Raw genomic sequence first — 13,460 nt, forward strand, 5'->3', positions numbered from 1 at the left:
AAAGGCACCTTGCAACCAGCTTCCCGACCCCACCCCTGCCCCACCTCTTCTTCCTGCCTTCACTGCTCAGCCCAGGGAAGGTGGACTTGAGTGAGGAGGGTCATGTGCTGGAGGTCCAGGAATCCTGCCTCCTGATGGCCCCCTTCCCTTCCCCTGTCCCTGCATCTAGGTAAGCCCCGGGGACCGGGTGCTGGCCATCAGTCCGTTCCCACTCCTTGGAGTTTTGGAGAAGGGCAGTGAGCTGACAAACACCCCTGGGTAGGCCCTGGAGGATTCTCATTTTAATCCAGAGGAGAAGGGAGCCCTTGCGAGCACAGGTGGTGGGCGAGGTGGGCCCCTGGCGGGGAGCCTGGGCCGTGCCAGGCACTAATGGGGCTGGGGCTTGAGTTTGCTCTTGTGCTTATGGGCATCGCCTCCTGCTGGGGTCCAGAAGCTTGGAGAGTCCTGGAAATTCTGGGTCATGAACTGGGTGCTTGCTTCAGGCTCGCCGAATGCGTAGCGGTTCAGAAATTCATCCAGTTTCCAAGAGGCTGAAAGGACCAACAGAGCAGGGGTGAGCCGGGCGAGAGGGCGTGCTGGGGTGTGGGCAGCAGGTGGCCATCTTGGGCGCTGACCGAAGAGGGCACAGTCCCTGGGAAGGCCATAGGGACTGAAGGTGTGGACAGTTTACGGCATGCGGGTCTCTTGCCCCGGGTCCTAGCACGACTCTGCCTTCACATTCATGGGCACAAAGGAAATGCCAGCCAGGCAGGTGCCCTCTCCCTACTCCACTCTCTTCTAGATTCTTCTGACCCCATGCCCACAGAGGGTCTCATGACCCACCACTTGTTTTCCCCCAAGACACCCCAGTCACAGTGCTCGTCTGCCTGGCACAGGAACCCTGGCGGGCACCCAAGCCTGGGGAGCCGCAGCCGGGGGCCCCAGGAGGGAGCACTGCCTAGAAAAGTGATCCCCACCTCAAGGGGAGGGGGCACGGGGCCTGGGGGAAGGTGTACCCAGCAGGCAAGTGTGAACAGGCCTGGTGTCAGGGCAAGGAGGGCACAGCCCGGGGCACTGAGAGCGGCAAGGGAAGTGGTCAGAGGTAGGTTCCCACACTCTCTTTCCCAAACCCCGGGCCTCAGGCACCCTGCCTGGCGGGTTGCCACACAACACACAGGACGCCCAGTGAAATTTGAATTTCAGATAAACAACTGATAGTTTGTTAGTGTAGGTTATGGCCCACATACTGCTCGGAGCATGCTTATCCGAAAAAAATTATATCTTGCTTATCGGAAATTTGACTTAAGTGGAAGCCTGCATTACCCTGCCCTTCCCCACCCCCCACCCTTGTTCTTCTTCTTCTTCTTTTTTTTTCTAAATCTATAACCTTCCCTGCATGGAGGGGAGCTCCGGGGAGGCCTGATCTGAGTGCCAGAGGCCTAGGGAGGCAGCCGTGCTTCCTCTGTGAGCCACCCACATACCCACCTGTGGTCCTCTGTCTGTCTGTCTGCACCCACTGCTATGTGCATGCGTGTGTGTGTGTGTGTGTGTGTGTGTGTGTGTTTGTATGTGGTGTTCACACACACCTGGCTGCAGGGCTGCTGGAAATCCTGGAAAGGGCTGTGACACGTGGGGTCACAGACGGCAGAGGGTGGTGCCTGGTGAGTGTGGGGCTGAGAAACCAGCCTCTGAGCTCTGAGCTTCAGACCCCTCCCCCCAATAATGCCAACAGATAAAACATTAAACCCCAGGGGTGCTGGGACCCCACCACTACCACCACCACATACTATTAAGCTTTGCTAAAGGGGGCAATACTTTTCTCCCCAGCACACAGATGATGGATGATGTGTGTGTGTGTGTGTGTGTTTGCATTTGCAGGGGTAGGGGGGCGCATCTCAAAGGGTCAGGGATAGAGAAGGCACTTCCACAGGGCTCCGTCAGTCCTTCCACCTGGGGACTGGGTGTCAACACTCCTGGAGGAAGAGGCGACATGGGAGGGAACCCCTCCTGGGCTGGGCCTTACATGGGGCGCACGGGCCTGGCCGTTGCTTCTGCTCTGGGGAACCTGATTAAGGGGGAAAGATTGATGGGGTCTTGCTCCGGGATGTGGGTGGGCCAGAGGAAGAGATCCTGGGCGGGGATGGGGGGCTGCGTGGTCACCCCACTGTGTTTACTTCTGCAGCACAGGACAACGGGCTTCCCCCCCCTGCCCCCCCGGGGCAGGAAGGAACTGGGGTGGCGAGGAGGGAATTGAAACTCATCACGAGGCCAGAGCAGGCAGGCGGGAAGAAATCCCCTGCACCCGAGGCCTCCCTCTCCCCTCTCCTCCGCAACGGTGCCCCCGAATCAGGACACAGTTCTTGACTGGGCGTGGACAGTCCTGGGGGCTCCGTGGGGGCCCCACGTCCAACTACAACCCTCGGGCTTCTCAAACTCAGGCCCACGTCCGAGGTACAGGCACTCGCCACTGGCCTCTCGCTGCTCCTCCCCTGGTTTGGCCATGACTCCTTACACCCCATTTCCTGCCGCAGAGGGCAGAGGAACTGACCCTGTGCAAGTTCTAGAAGGAAGGGGGGTGAGTCAAGTCCTCAGTGGGGCGGGGGGAGTTCAGCGATGGGGCAGGGGGTGGGGGGGTGCAGGGAGGCTGTGGCTTTCGTGGTCAGCTGGGGGTGGGGGCCGAAAGCCACACCCCAGAGGGCACTGCTAGTCCCGAGATGGGGACTGAGCGGGGACCAGATGTCCAGAGTCACCCTTGGGCCTGGTGCTCCCTGCACCTCCGGAGTGTTGGGAATGACCCCTGGGGCTTAGGCCAGGCCTGACCCACCCTCAGTCTGGCTGCAGGCCTCTGGGAGGTGGGAAAAGGGAGGCTCCAGCAAATCTAGGCCCCTTCCCCACTCACGTGGGATTCCAGAGACGCGGGGAGGAGGACGGTATCTCTTCCAGGACGTCTGGATGTCCTTTAATGGCACAAAAACCAAAAGGCTTCTCTGCGGGGGGCAGGGTCCTCCCGACTGACAGCTGTCCCCCGGGATCGGCAGCACCCTCAGAACCCACCAGCTGGATGAGACAGTGACCACTGGGTTGGGAACAGGTGAGCCCCGGCGGAAGCCTTGGCCTGCCGTGCTCGGTGGGGGTTCCCTGGTCCGCCCTGCTTTGACAACCCCCCCTCCTCCCCGCCCAGGGCCACTCCTGACACCTTCCACGGGAGAGGGCTCTGCCCGTCCCCGCAGCACACACGGGCCTGGTCCTCTGCAGGTCTGCCGCTGGGTTCCTCTCAGACCTGGCGGTGGGGTTGTTCAGGAGAACACAAGGGGGTCCTGAGCTCTGGGGTGGGCCTCCCCTTGCTGCTTCGCAGACTGTGGGAGAGGAGAGCGGCAGGAAGCCCACCGCCTCCCCTCCACGCCCGCCCAGCAGCAGGCACCATGGCCTCTTGTCAGGGGACACCGGCCCCGAAGAAGAAGAAGAAGAAGAAGAAGAAACAAAGCCGGAGCACCCGCCTCGTCGCTGCCCCCCAAGGGGCCGGCGCGGGGTGTAATTGGTCGGGCCCTTGGCGGCCGGCGCTGTGATAGAAACGCGGGGCCTTTCTGCTGAGATTAATGATATCCCGGCGGTGGTAGGCGGGAGGCCTGAGCCTTTTCGTTTTTGTGCCATTAAATGACATCCAGAGACTTCCGCTCGGGAGTGGGAAGCCTCGTTCCATCACATCCAATTACTTCTGGCGAATATTTGCTGAGTGGCTGGCCTTGCCGGGCCGGGACAGGTGCTCTGACCTTGGCGGGAGGAGTCCCGGGGTGCCGGGGTGAGCCCGGTCTCCTCTGCGGAGCTGGGGAGTGGCCGTGAGCAGGCCCCGGGGGCTGGGGGTGTGTGTTGGGGCGGGGGGGGGGGAGGGGGAGCCTCACTTGGGGCCTCTGGCTGGGTTCCCGGGTCTCCTGTTCAACGTTCTGTGGTGGTGTAGGTTGGCGCAGCTCTGGCGGGATGGAACCCGGGGGCCTCTCTGTGGTTCCATATTGCTCGTGGCCGCTTCGGGCTGGGCCTGCTTCCGCGGGGGCTGCCTGGGGCCCGTGATGGGTGCCGGCGGTTGCTAGCTGGGCGCCCGTCTGAGAGTTGCCCAGGATGGCCCCACCTGGGCTGCCGCCAGGCCCCCAGTCCTACCCGCTCTGCCAGGTGGGTGGAGCCCCGGGTAGGCAGAAGAGGGCCGCCTGCCGCAAGCCCACACAGTGACTCAGGGGCTGGGTCCCTGGGGGATTCTGGGGCCTGGCCAGGTGAACCACCATGGGAGGTCATGGCGGTGGGGCGGGGGGTGCTGTTTTGCAGTGGGCTGAGTGTGTTTGTGTCTGTCTGCCTGTGTGTTTGGGGCTAGTCGCCAGGCAGGGCCCCCTGCCCTCTCCCTTACTTTCCAACGGGTGGCCCCCTCCTTGCGGCCACCAGGCCTTCCCTCCCAGCCTCGGTGCTCATGGCCGCGCCTCTGATGGCGGCAGCTGCTGACGGCCTCCCATGCCTTGGCTCGGGCCTAGAACCTTTTCCCTGCAACGCCCCTTGTCTCCATCTTCCCCGGTGCCCCGCGGGCCTTGAGATGCCACAAGCAAGACCTAAGCTCCACGTGTGGCAAGTCTCTGCCTGCTCCTCCTCCGTGACCCCGGTGGGTGGGCGGCTCAGCTTCGAGCTGCTGAGGAGACGGCAGTGGCGGCGGCTCTCGCCGCCTGTCTCATTTCGCCAGCAGCCATCTCTCTCTCTCTGGCCGTCCCCAAGGCCTACGTGGCACGAGCAACACTGGCACCATCCCAGGCTCGAGGCCTCGGAGTGGCTTCTGGGGCCCTGGTCACAATTCGGGACAGAGAGATTTCCCTTGCCCTTGACACCGCGGGGCAAGGAGACCCAGCTGCAGTGGGCCACGTACACAGCTCCCGTCTCCCCGCAGCTTCCCCACGTGGGTACAAGGATGTCCGGGGACTTGCTCCCTCACGGTCCCCACGCAAGTCTTGTGGTTGTGTTAGGGGGAGAAGGAATGAGGTGAGTTGGTGGCAGGGGCGAAGATCCCTCCCCACCCCAGAAGTCGGAAGAGAATCTGCATGGAACTGTGGGCTCCTGGTCGACCACGGTACTCCCAGTTCTAAGTGGCAGGAACTAAGGCTGCCCCTTGGCGGAGGGAAGGCGGGGGACGGGCAGGGCAGACTGAGCGTGTGGAGGCTGGCGGGGGCCCTGGAGCTGGGACCAGGAGGCTGTGGACCGGCAGCCCCGTCTGGGTCTCGTCTGTCTTGCCGAGGTGTTCAAGGAAGTCAGCAAGGCCTGTTTGGGAAAGTGGGGGTGTGAGAACGTGCAGGTCTGTGTGTGTTGGTGCGTGCGGCGGGTGAACCCACAGGACTTGTGTGTCCCCCCGGGGCAAGCACACTGGCTGACTGGCCACTACAGGGGACTGGACACAGGGTGGCTGAGGAGGAGGGAAAAGAGAAGCCAAGGTGAGACTCTTCCCTCCAGGAACTTACGGCCTTCTGGTGGTGGTGGGACCCACAGAGCAGCCCAAAGAGGTCAAAGCAGATGATTAAGGGGGCGCTGCAGAAGGTGCAGAAAGTGGGCGTGAGCGGGACACGGGCTGAGGGGAGGGAGGCAGCTCAGTGGTGGAAATCAGGGGAAGCGCCCAAGACCACCAGAGAACGGTGTTCTGAAGAGGGGTAGGGGAGAAGAGGCATGTCAGATGGGCAGGCGTCTGGGAGGCCTGAGTGGGCGGGGGGCTTGGGGGGAGGGCGTGTGGGGGCCTCTCTTCAGACACGTCGCTCCCGATGTGTTGAGCTCCTTCTAGCACGAGGCTGCAGTGAGGAAGCTGCGGGGGCCTTAGGACAGGCTGAGAGACCAGAGTCTCGGTTCTGAGTATGAAGCTCGGGAGACCGTTCACCGCACAGAGCTGAACTGATGCCAACCCCAAGTTCAGGAAGGTAAAATATGGCCTTTGGGACAAACGGTGGTGGATTGGGTGAGCCTTGGTCGGACAGCATCAGCCCGGGCCCTCTCAGCTGCAGGTCCACTTCCTGCTGCCCCCTCTTTGGGCGGAAGTTGTAAGGAGCTATTTAAAACTTCGCTCTTCATTCTCCATGACGTTCCCTGCACAACCCTCTCCCCCCCCCCCGACCCAGTTATCTACAGAGCTCTTGGTGACACAGACAGTGGCTTTCTTCTGTCCTGACAACGCTTCAAATGATGCCATGTGCCACACTCAACCCCTAGCATTGTCCACGCTAGGATGTGCAGAGGGGGACAGGGGTGAGTCCCGTGGAAGAAGGGTCTCAGAGGAAGGAGCCATGCACCGGCCGGAGAGTGGGGGAGGGGGAGAGAGTGGGCTACCTCTCACTCCCCGTCTTCCTTCTGGAAGCCCCGTGACGAGCTTCGAGGGGCAAGTGGGACCCCGCCAGTGGCTCCCTGCATTTGGCTGGTGGGCACACGCCTGGTGGACACGGGCAGAGCTTATGAGCTGGGAAAAATGCACCACAGGGCTTTCCAGCAAGGCCAGCCCCAATTCCTTGCTGATGCCCAAAGGCAGAGCCTTCGGAGGCCGCACAACTGCAGTCTGGAAACCCAGATGCCAGCAACGTCCCTGTGGTTGGCCTCAGGACGGTGCCCCGGAGCCTGAGGACAAAGCGGAATCCTGGACCAGGGCTCAACCTCCGGCTCTGAGCCACCCCAGAGGTTCAGGTTAAACGAACGTCACCTCATCTGATCTTGTGTTCCTGCAAAGCCCGCGGCCCACCTCAGTGCCAGGGAGGGCCCAGGCCAAGTCAGCCGCCACCCTCAAGGCCGCTCTGCATGATCCCGATTTACGCTGCTCCTGCCCCTCCATTCTCTAGATTCTAGAAGCTCCTGCAGCGTCTTCAGCTGGGAGCGTGAGGTGACACCACACACGCTCCACCAGAGGCCAGGAACTGGACATGGTTGCTCCCGGGCCTGGTCCCTGGCCGAGCATCCAGCCCCGGCCACCTGCAGGCCTACACGCTCACCCGACCTGGGTCCACACTCATCCCCTAGCACATCTAGGTGCTCAGAGAGTGCCAGGCTCATGGAGTCTGGGCCTTGTGCAGTGGCCACTGCCGCTTTTGCAATCCCCGCCGGGCCCCTCCATGCATCTGACTCCGTGCTCACGTGGCCTCCTGCTGCCTGGCTCTGGTCCCTCCTGCCCACCAGCCCCCGTCCATCATCACCCTTCTCTCTGGATGAAGACTCGCCTGTGTGGCCATGGTGGCTTCCCAAGCTTCCCGCCCAGCCTGCTTCCTACAAGCTCTTCTCTCTCTCTTTTTTTTTTTCTTTTTGGGTCACACCCAGTGATGCTCAGGGGTCACTCCTGGCTCTGCACTCAGGAATTACCCCTGGCCATTCTCAGGGGACCATATGGGATGCTGGGAATCAAACCCGCATCAGCCGCGTGCAAGGCAAACACCCTACCTACTGTGCTATCACTCCAGCCCCATCCTACAATCTCTTCTGTTTCCTCCACCTTCTCCTTTCATCACTGTCACCATCACTGTCACTGTCCCTGACCAGGGACAGCCCAGCCTAATCCTTGCCTCCGTGGTTCTTCCAGCCCAGTGCTAGCTTGTTTCCCCAGCTCCGGAAAGCTATGCCTCAAATTCCCTCCCTTCTCTCTGGCCCAGACCTGCCCCATCTCTGCTGCATAGCCTGGGGGCCAAACAGATTGGTAGATGGTCCAGATTCAAGTTTCCAGATGAGGAAACTGAGGCTGAGGGCGTTTAATTAATTTGCCCCAGAGTCAAACCACTAGATAGTGACTGGAAATCTAGATTTCCTTTCTCTGCAGAGAAAGACCTGGGACCCTTTCATGGGGCCCCAGGAGAAAGGGGGATCATGAGAAAAGCCCCAACCACTGTCAACCCAAACCCTGTCCAGAGGTCCTTCCGAGCCAGAAAGAAGCACCTAGTTAAGAGCTGGACTAATTATAGGCTACACTGCATTGCTATTTAAGTGTTCCCAGAAGAGAAGGTAAGCCCCTTGAGGGCAGGGAACGTTCTATGCCACGGGACAGTGGCCTTTGCAGAGCCCCAGCACAGAGTTTGGCACATGGAGCGAGTCACATAACTGGAAGCATGATTTTCCTGCCTTCGTCTGCTGGAACACCAAAGGGGCTTTACCCAGATGCAAGTTCAGTTCCTAAACGACACCCAGCAGAAGGCAGGCCTCCGACCTCCTCCTCACACGAGGCTTTGGGGAAGGTCTAAAGGCATGGCCCAATGGTTTCCAAAAGAAGAGTGCAAGGGCCGCAGGGTTCTTGGAGGGCTCCCCGGGCTGAGACCTCAGAGCGCCAGACAGCAGCGGCCGAGGCAAGTCGGCGAGTGGCGCATGCGCCCGCCTCCTCTGGCTGGTGGGAAGGTTTGGACTCTTTCCCCTCCAACCTGCCCAGCCCGCAAAAGCACCAACGGTCCCCTGGGGTCTCGGGCCCCCACGGTGCTGTATGGGACTCTCCCGTGGCTAGTGCTGAGATGATGGTCCCCAGGCCCCAATAACCCCAGTGCCTGGGCTGGTGGGAGGAGGAGTCCTGGGGGCAAAGGGCACCTAAGGAACCAGGGAAGTTGATCTTGGCCTGGGCAAGATGCTTTCTTTTTTCCTTTTTTTTTTTTTTTCTTTTCCTTCTGTCTTTGTATCCCAACTCGAAGGTATGTCTTTGGCAAAGCAGTTGGAACAGATTTTTCAGATGGGCACGAGGCTAAGGGTACCTGGGGAGGGTTCATCAGCGAAAAGGTTGCACCCACAGCACCTCCAGGGCAGCCTGGAGCCCTCTTGATTGGTGGCTCTGGCTCAGCACATCCCAAGGGCCGGGTGGCTCAGCCAGTGTCTCTCTGGGCTCCGCTGCCCAGGCCCTGGGGCGTCAGGCTGGTACAGTCACTCCCTCCCCTGCTACCTTGTGGGTGCAAGCTGGTCAGGGTCTCTTGCCAGCCTGGGGGGAGCATGAGCTCTGAGCCTCCCCCCTCCCTTGTTATATTTGTGTACTCCGTATCACTTTCCCTCCAGAAGTTTGGGGAGGTTTTAGGGTGCACGAGGGTCCTTTAGTTCCCATTTTCCTGAAGAGAAATCAGGGCGGGGTGTGGCCCACCTGCGGCCAGGGAATCCAGGTGGTCACCTTCCCCAGCTCTGGTAGGATCTGGGCCAAGCTCCCGGGAGCTCTGGACAGTGGGTCCTGCACCGGGTGCCAGGAGGGCGGCTCTGAAGAGACGAGTGGGGTGGGCAAGGCTGGGAAGTCATTGCCCCAGCACTCAGATGGCACCAGGCAGATACAGTGATTAGTGACCAATGAAGACAGACCGGCAGGGTGGCATTCCAGGGCCCTTTCGCCTAGATCAGACTCAATTATAGGGTACAATTACCTGCAAAAGTGGGGTAGCTGCCTACACATGTCACCCGAGGTTGTGGGGAGTAACTGCTCCTCACCCTGGCACTGTTTACTCCGTTGGGGACCCTGGCCTTGCAGGCACCCCCACCCTCCATCTGAGGACTGACTTCTAGGGGTCACCAGCTCACAGGCCGCCTCTCCCCCGGACATGCCCCAGTTTGCCACCAGGCAGCTCTGCCTCAGGCCCGCAGCCTCTGAGGTGCACGAGTGGGTGCCCAGGGCTGTCCCCCACATCCCGCCCCCTCACCCTGGCTTCGGGATAGGGGGGCCTGGCTGACCTACCTCGAGTTTTGTTTTCTTTGGGAAGGAGAGAAATGCTCTTTTCTTTCTGAAGATAGACAAAGAACTGGTAGCGATGGAAGCCGGTTTTTTTCGGCGGAGAGGGAGGCCGGTAGCCTGTGGGTAGGAAAAGGGGGGTTCACGTGTCACAGACCCCCAGGTGCTCCTGTGGCCATCCTCTGCGGAGCAGTCGGCTTTCTCTGTGGGCCTCTTCAGAGCCCCTGAGGAAGAGACACTTTGTGGGGTGGGAGTGTCGGGGGCGCGGGGGGGATCTAGCCTTGCTGGACGGGGGGCACCTACTGTGTCTCTTCCTGCCGAGACCGTCCCCGTGCGTTTCCCGCCCAGGAGAAGCCCATCTTCCTCGGCGAATGCGTTTGCCAGAGAATTTTCTTTTCTCTCTCACTCTCTCTCTCTCTTTTTTTTTCTCCACATTTCCTTATGAACTCAATCCCTCAAGAAGCCAATTTCTTGGCTGGATCCGGAGGATCTGGAAGTGGTTATGGGGGTGGGTGGGACTGGGTTCAAAGGTTTGAGGGTGGAAGTGGAGGGTCGGGGTGCTCGGGGCACCGGAGCCCGCGCAGGCTCTTCCGGAGAGGGCGCGTCTCCCTTCCCTCTGCTCTCCTGCGGAGGCCAGCCTCTTTTTCTGGGTGAATAGTCGGGCGGGGGGCCCCTGCCTGCCTGCCTGCCTCCCCCATGTCTCTGGAGTGCCCATGGTTTTGCTGCTGGCCTGGGCCTCCTTCCAAGAGCCCTGCCCCTGCGCTCTCCCTCTCCGTGGCCCAGGAGGAGAGAGTCCTTCTGGGGAAGCCTGGGCACACGCCCCGGGAGGACACTGGGGGTGCAGAGTCAGGCGGTGATGCTCCCGACCACCAGACTGGAACCACTTGCTGCTGGGAGCTGCTGGCATGTTTCTTAGGGCGCACTTCCGGCCACAGCCCCCCCCTCCCCCAACGCCCAGCCAGGGGAATTCCTGATTGTTCATCTCTCCCGGAGTCTCTGGGTGGCAGTTCAGATGTATGGCGTGCACGTGTGCCCTGAGTGAGTGAGGGCAGCTCAGGGGGTGCCAAGAGGTGAGGGTCAGCAGGGGGTCGTAGGCGCTGGGCGCTGTGTGCTGGCGGGCACACTGGTCACTCTGGAGCCTCGGGCAGGGTGTGCATGTTGGGGCTTGGGGCAGCTGAGAGATGAGATGCACATGTAGGGGTACCTCCCGCGTGAAGGCAGAGGCGCTGGGCCGACCGTGGGTGCCCTAGGGGGCGGGTGGGCTTCACGCTGAGGGGCCGGGGACCCACACTGGATCCCGTGCAGATGAAGCTGACTAGGGGGCCACTGGGGAGAAGGGCCCCCCTTCGGCAGAATATCTAGAAAGCTTTCCCGAAGACGCCCCCCTCCTCCTCAGGGAGCCAGGACAGGCCCGAGCTGGCAGGAGGGACACTGCGTGCTGGCCACTGCCTGGGGAGGTGGGGTCACTGCTCCTGCTAGGAGGCCCTGGGAGGAGGGCTCTGAGGTGACACATGTGGGGGCTGAAATATGAACCTGGACCCAGGCGCCCAGCTCAGCACTGAGTACTCCCTGCGGGTGGGGTCTGAGAGGTGGCAAGGGTTCGAGTGAGGGCCCCCCCGCACCCCCAGGCACTGGAGGACAGGGAGGGGCCCAGGGGGCAGGCCTGGGACTCCGAGGCCTTCTCTGAAGGGCAGGCACGGAGCAACACCCCGCACAAAGGGGCTCACTCACCCGTCAGCTCTATGCCCCGAATATGCCCCTTCTTCAGGTCCACACCCTGAAAGAGAGACAGGCAGTGGGATGGGGGTCAGTTCTGGGCCACAGGGTCCCCCTCTGCAGCCGCCCAGAATAGTCGGCCCTCCTGGAAGGAGGAGGAGGGCGAGGGTTCGAGTCTTCACCTGGCAGGCTGCCCCCCCCCAACCTCTGGAGGGACCAGGCGGACACGTCCCCCCCCTCCCCAAGCTCTGGTCAGTGCTGAGGCTGGGCTGTCTGGTACTGGCAGATTCGGGGGCCTGGGGCTGCTGGAGCCCCCAGAAGGCCGCCAGGGTGGGGGTCAGGGGGCAGTTTCTGCCTGCTCCTTGGCCCGCTTGGCCCCCAGGCCCCAGGCAGATTCTGTGGCTGCTGGGACTGCCTCAGTCTCCCCCTTCTCTTCCTTTCCTCCCTTCTCCCCTCCACTTGGTGTCTGTGGGATAATGAGGCGACCCCGGGGGCGGGTGCTAATTATTGTTTGTGCAGGACGGGGAGATGCTCAGATGAAAGGGACTGGAGCCGGGCCCCTGGGTCCGTGCCACAGTTGGGCCCCGGCCATGCCACGGAGCCCTGCGGCCCCTGCGAGTGGGGTTTTATAGCCTTAATGATGGTGATTAGCGTGGCTCTTCATTGGCTCTGCCAACACCTAACTGTGCCTGGCCACCTTTCCTGCAGCCCTTCCTGTGCCGCCCAGGGGGTGGGGAGGCCGGAGGGGGCGGGGAAGACGCAGGTGGGGAGCTGGCGATTTCATACCATGGAGAATGGAGGGGTGACCCAGCCCTCCTACCACACCCAGGCCCCACCCCTTTTCTTGCACCCCCCCCTCAAACTCCCCTGTTAGCCACAGCTTGTCTATGCCTCACTGTCCAGTGCTCTGCCCCCGAGCTCCACCCCAGCCCTGCACCCCACTCTCACTGGGGCCTTTATCCCTGGGGGTGCCTCGCTGTCACTCTAGGCTGCCTTCCCCTCCTGCGGCCCTCCCCACCCTGCCCCTGCACCCTGGGATCAGGCCTGCCCACATCTGGGCTGGCCCCGCCTTGGCCGGCTGGGCGCTGAGACACGGGGCACCAGGATGGTAGGGGTAGGCCGGTGGGCACCCGTCTCCCCTAGGGGAGGCTTAAAGGACCCCGCAGGAGGCCACTTTCCCCAGCCCCTCTGGCCCCGGAGGCAGCACTATGCAGGGGGCATGAGCCAGGGAGCCAGGCTGGCCCCCCCAACTCGCACTGGGGCTCTGCCCTCCAGCCTCCCTCCCCCTCATCCCTTTCCCAGCCAGCCCCCGCCAGCCAGCCCAGCGGTTTGTTTAAACAAAACAATAGCAACCAAAGCTGGCTGTTTCTTCTCCATTCCCCTGAGGCTTGCGTCCCACCCAGAGTGATAAACAAACCTCTCTCCCGGGCTGGGGCCCTGAGGTCAGGGAGCCGGTGTGTGCCCAGCCTGGAAAGTCTGATTTGGAGCCCCGATGGGGTGGGAAGGTGCTGCCACCCCTCCCTTTCATCCCGAGGAGACTTTCTCATCCTCTGGAACCAGCTTGGCAGAGAGGAGGAAGCCCTGGGTCCCTTGGGTAAACCCAGTGGCCCTTCCGGCCGGCCTTCCCCAGACGCTGGGAGCTGGACGGGGACCAAGGGCCGCTTCTCTGCAGGTCAGGAGTCTCAGGACGGGTGAACTGGGCATTTCCAGAAGGCAGCTGGGGCCTGTGGAGGCTCCCAGGGCATCTGGACTGCAGCCTGGCCTAGGGGTGGCCGGCGGGGGAGAAGCACAGACTCCCCCCTCCTCCCCGCCCCCCACACCTGTCCTCAAGCACTGAATAGCCGAGTGAAAAGGAGCCGCTGCGGTTCCCCACCACTGCCCACTGCAGCCCCCCAGGATGCTGGTCCTCTGTGAGACGGTTGAGGGGCACAGGAGGGAAACCTGCTTTCTCGTCCAGAGCAGACACTGGCTGATGCTCTCCGAAGGAGCTTGTCCCAGTGCTGGGGGTGGGAAAAGACGATGGCGGAAATCACAGGTAGCACAGGGGACCCCTGGGCAGGAGGACCCCGGCTGGGGGCGGGAGGTGCTCAGGAATCCATGC

At 61.9% G+C, this 13,460-nt stretch overlaps 1 protein-coding gene across 2 annotated transcripts in view; it reads right to left on the minus strand.

Moving 5' to 3' along the window:
• Positions 1–285: 285 nt before the first annotated feature.
• PEBP4 (phosphatidylethanolamine binding protein 4) overlaps positions 286–13,460 on the minus strand; it is a 195,981-nt gene continuing 182,806 nt past the window's right edge. The window contains exons 5-7 of one of the 2 annotated variants that reach the window (XM_004610199.2): positions 11,375–11,420; positions 9,650–9,763; positions 286–530 (exon numbers count right to left, since the gene is read on the minus strand). In XM_004610199.2, coding sequence (XP_004610256.1) covers positions 367–530; positions 9,650–9,763; positions 11,375–11,420 — 324 coding nt within the window. In that variant the 3' untranslated portion in view covers positions 286–366. Of the gene's footprint in view, positions 531–9,649; positions 9,868–11,374; positions 11,421–13,460 lie in introns of both variants that reach the window. The other variant, XM_055144805.1, reaches the window with a different exon arrangement.

This window comes from Sorex araneus, chromosome 7 (genome assembly GCF_027595985.1).
Source record: "Sorex araneus isolate mSorAra2 chromosome 7, mSorAra2.pri, whole genome shotgun sequence".
NCBI lineage: Eukaryota > Metazoa > Chordata > Mammalia > Eulipotyphla > Soricidae > Sorex > Sorex araneus.